This window comes from Tupaia chinensis, unplaced genomic scaffold, assembly GCF_000334495.1.
Source record: "Tupaia chinensis unplaced genomic scaffold, TupChi_1.0 Scaffold000067_1, whole genome shotgun sequence".
Taxonomy (NCBI): Eukaryota; Metazoa; Chordata; class Mammalia; order Scandentia; family Tupaiidae; genus Tupaia; species Tupaia belangeri.
The window spans coordinates 3,560,601-3,565,253 of NW_006159526.1; the positions used below are offsets into that span (position 1 = coordinate 3,560,601).

The following is a 4,653-nucleotide window of genomic DNA, read 5'->3' on the forward strand; positions in this document are numbered from 1 at the left end:
TGCTGGCAGGTGCTGTGGTGAAGGTGCTGGACTCCCACATAGCCAACCATGGTTTGAGTCCAGGACCTGGCACCTCATTTTCTCACTTTCTCTCTCTCTCTGGTCAAATTATTATAATAAATAAAATTAAATAAATACTCCTTTGAAAAACAAAGAAAGAAAGAAAGCATGGGATGGGAAAGTTTATACACTGGAGGGAGAATTTAGTTTTATTTTAATAATTATTTCATTTAACTTCGTCTTATTTATTTTAATTTCACCAGATAGGGACAGAGTGAGTGAGAGAAAGTGAGAAAGCAAGCTGCCAGGTCTGGGACTCGAACCCCAGTCGCCCATGTGGAAGTGCAGTGCCCTTAACCTCCATGCTACCTGCTGCCCCGGAAATGTAATTCTTAGAAGGAGCTAGCGTGCAGAAGGCCATGTTTTAGGGGTGTGGTGGGAACGTTGATGGCAATATAGACAATACAAATCATTAAGGGAGTCAGAGTGGGAGAGGCTATACAGGGAATGAGAATAGGGTGACAGAAACCAAACGTAGATACCGCCCCCTGGGGCATAGATTGGGAGAATGAATGCTGGCAAGAGAGGGTGAGGAAGGGTGACCAGAAAGGGGAAGGCTTGGGGACACCCTGGTGGCTCTGATGGCCCCTTGGCCTGTCTGCCGCTCCCTAGACCCTAGCCGCTTGCCGCATGGCCCAGATCGTGACCCAGTACTGCGTGGGTGCCAACTACACGTGGCTGCTGGTGGAGGGCGTCTACCTGCACAGTCTCCTGGTGCTCGTGGGCGGCTCCGAGGAGGGCCACTTCCGCTGCTACCTGCTCCTCGGCTGGGGTGAGCCCCAATCCCGTCCCCGGCCCAGCCCTGCTGCCTGGGCTCCTCCAATTGCCCCGCTGGTCTACCTCAGGGTGTCTCCGTAATTATCTCTCTAGGCTTCTGTCTCCCTACCCTAGCAGAGAAATTCGGCGGGGTCTTGGGCCTGGGAGCCCGCGCGTGCGCTGACAGCTGTGGCGGGGTGGGGGGCGGGGGTCGGGGTCTGCACAGGGACCCCCGCTCTTTTCGTCATTCCCTGGGTGATCGTCAGGTACCTGTACGAGAACACGCAGTGAGTTGGAATTCGGGGCGTGGCCTGGGAGGTGGGCGGGGTTTTGAGGTCTCTGGGTGGGGTCTGAGGAGTTGGAGGTGGGGGGTGAGGTGGGCGTGGCCTAATGGTTATGTTCAACGACTATTGGACGGCATGGGGTGGTACTGATAATGGGCGGGGCTTTAAGGGAATGTGGGTGGCGCCTGGCGAGTGAATGTGCTTGGTCCAGTGAGTCTAGGGGTTTTCTGTCTCTTAGCTCGACCTCACTTCCCCCAGATGCTGGGAGCGGAACGACGTCAAAGCCATTTGGTGGATCATTCGCACGCCCATCCTCATGACCATCTTGGTAGGGCCAGCCCCACCTCCTTCAGGGGGTCCTAAGGGATTTCTCGTTCTGGGAAGTGGGTGCCACCTCCTGCCCCCCCACACCCACACCCCGAGTGGGATCGCTAGCGGCTCAGGCTCTGTCTCTCCCCGCAGATTAATTTTCTCATCTTTATCCGCATTCTTGGCATCCTTTTGTCCAAGCTGAGGACACAGCAGATGCGCTGCCCAGACTACCGCCTGAGGTGCGGGAGGGTTGCGCCGGGACTGAGGGAGGGAGCCGGGTGTGAGCTGGGGTGCCCGGGCCTTGGGACCACTGCTGCCCTCTCTCCCCAGGTTGGCCCGCTCCACGCTGACGCTCGTGCCCCTGCTGGGCATCCACGAGGTCGTGTTTGCTCCCGTGGCAGAGGAACAGGCCCGGGGAGCCCTGCGCTTCGCCAAGCTCGCCTTTGAGATCTTCCTCAGCTCCTTCCAGGTGCTGGGCGGGGTGCAGGGTTACACCCCAACACCTGCCGGCCTCCCTCTTCCCTTCCTCTCAACCTCTGGCGCCGCTGAGTGGGTGTGATGATGCGATGTTGTTCATTCGTTCATCAGTTCGTTCAACACACATTACCGAGCTAGGGCTGTCGGGACGCGGTAAGCAGTAGGGACCAGGCCAGGAGGCACGCAACCACCAAGCATGGCTTCCTGGTGCAGAGCAAGAGCTTTGAGGTGGGACAGAGCTGGGACCTAGCTGGGCTCTGTCACTTCCTGGATGCTTTCCAGCTGTGTAGGGGGACGGGTGAGACCCGGGAGGGCCGAGGTACTAGTTCCCAAAGTCAAGGCCGGCCTGCACTTGCTTGCTGTACCCTAGCTCAATCCTGCTTCACCTCCTTGGGTCTCAGTTTCCTCATCTCTAAAATGGGGGCAGTATTGGCCTTACCTTGCAAGGTTGTTCATTCATTCTATTCAGTAGAAAAATTATTTGGTCATACATTATGTCTTTTTTTTGGAGAGTTTTTTTTTTTTTTTTCTGCAGGGCACGTGCACTCGCTAGAAAGACCAGAAAGACAGAGACAGAGAGACAGAAAGCGAGAAATCACCCCCCATGGGGGATGGTCACGCCGCAATCCCTTCTCCATTCTCCTCTCGGGATCTTGGGCACGCACGCACACGCGCCCGGTATGAGTTTAAGCCACCGGGTCCAGGACTTGAACTGCAGTCGACTACGTGGAAGTCCAGCGACATAGCCCTTACACCAATGGCTGGTCCTGGTTGTACAGATGTCTTAACTTCAGGCTTGTGGGGATACAGCCAGGAGCCAAAGGGTCCGTTCTCTTTAGCGGGAGAGATGCCAAGCACATTATGTGAGGAGAACACAAGGCCCGAGGATGAGGTGTGCCTTCAGGGGGATAAAACAAAAAAGAGAGATGAGAAGTAGCCAAGGAGGAATGAGTCTGCTATTTCGGACCAGGGGGCCAGGGAAAGCCTCTGTGAGGAGACTCGGGAGCCCCGAAGGCTGCAGGAACAAGCCGGGCAGAGATTCAGGAAACTGTTCCAGGAAGAGAGGCACCGCACCCGAGCTTCCCGCCCGGGGAGTAGCTGTGAGAGGGAGGGAGGTCAGGGTGCGTGATGGAGGTGAGGTGGGCAGGTGAGGACTTTGCCCCAAACAGGAGCCATGTGAGAGCTCTGGGCAGAGGAATGTGGTCTGAATTCGATTTTTTTTTTTTCAGGTTTTTGCCACAGGGCACATGCATTTGCCAGAGACAGAGAGACAATGAGAAGGAAAGTAAGAAATCACCTCTAGGGGGAATGGCCACAGCACAATCGCTTCTCCTCCATTTTCCTCTCAGGATTTTGGGCATGCACGCACAAGCACCCTGTGTCATTTTCTCCCTTTTTTTTATCTTCAAGAATTATTTTATTTAACTTTATTTACTTATTTCAGTTTGACCAGAGAAGGACAGAGAAAGAGAGCGAGGATAAATGAGAATGCAAGCCTTCACCAGGTCCAGGACTTGAACCATGGTCGGCCATGTAGGAGTCCAGCACCCTTAACCACCAAACCACCAGCCATCTCCCCTCCCCCACCCATGCCATTTTCAAGTCACCTGGTTCAGGACTCAAACTGCAGCCAGCCATGTGGAGTGCAGCACCTTAACCACAATGCTACCTGCTGGTACCACAGTTTATTATTTTTATTATTTTTAAAAAGAATTATTTTATTTTATTTATTCATTTATTTATTTTAATTTGACCAGAGAGAGGAGAGAGAGGGAAAGTGAGAAAACAAGCCACCAGGTCTGGGACTTGAACCATGGTTGGCCATGTGGAAGTGTCCAGTGCCTTAACCAGCACACCACTTGCTGGTCCCCTTATTATTATTATTTTTTTTATTAATTTGCTAGAAGATGCATGAGCTTACCCAGAAAGAGACAGAGAAAGAGAGAGAGAGAAAGCACCCCTCACCTCCAGTGGGGATGGTCAGGTCACAGTTCCTGTCTCCATCTCTTCCTCCTGTCAGGATTTTGGTCACACACACACACACACACACACACACACACCTGTTGTTTTTCAAGCCGCTGGATCCAGGACTCAAATCATGTTGTCAGTCATCTCGAATTCACCTTCTTTAACCACCATGCCACTGGCTGGTCCCCGAATTCCTTTTTAACAGGATCGTGGAAAGTAGTAATAAGGGGACCAGCAGTTGATATAATGGCTATGTTGCTGGACTCCCATGTAGTCGACCGCAGTTCACATCCCAGACCTGGTGGTTTAAAACTCACACTGGGCACATGTGCATGCATGCCCAAGATCCTGAGAGGAGAATGGAGAAGGGATTGCAGCGTGGCCATCCCCCCTAGGGGGTGATTTCTCGCTTTCTGTCTGTCTCTGTCTGTCTGGTGAGCGCATGCGTCCTATAGCAAAATCCTCTTCAAAAAAAATAAAACAGTAATAAGGAATGTCTCAGTAGCAGCACACATACATAAGTGATTCTTAGTGATCTATAAACTTATTACAAAACAGGGATACGTTTTATATTTATGTCAGTTTAGATGTAGAATGTGTATAAGTCGACAAAAATAGAAAACATAAGTATTTATAATTAATTTATTAATAATTAATTTTAGGGGCCGACAGGTGGTGTGGTGGTTAAAGTGTTAGACTTCCACATGGATGACCACGATTCAAGTCCCAGACCTGACAGCTTGCTTTCTCACTTTCCCTCTCTCTCTGTTTCTCTCTGCTTAAATTGCATAATAAT

General features: G+C 51.7%; 1 protein-coding gene across 1 annotated transcript in view; it reads left to right on the forward strand.

Moving 5' to 3' along the window:
- Window positions 1–4,653, forward strand: part of GIPR (gastric inhibitory polypeptide receptor) — a 12,251-nt gene that overhangs the window by 5,284 nt on the left and 2,314 nt on the right. Inside the window, exons 7-11 of the mRNA XM_014582750.2 lie at window positions 673–832; window positions 1,043–1,103; window positions 1,359–1,428; window positions 1,563–1,651; window positions 1,743–1,881. Of these exons, the coding sequence (XP_014438236.1) occupies window positions 673–832; window positions 1,043–1,103; window positions 1,359–1,428; window positions 1,563–1,651; window positions 1,743–1,881 (519 nt within the window). The remainder of the gene's footprint in view (window positions 1–672; window positions 833–1,042; window positions 1,104–1,358; window positions 1,429–1,562; window positions 1,652–1,742; window positions 1,882–4,653) is intronic.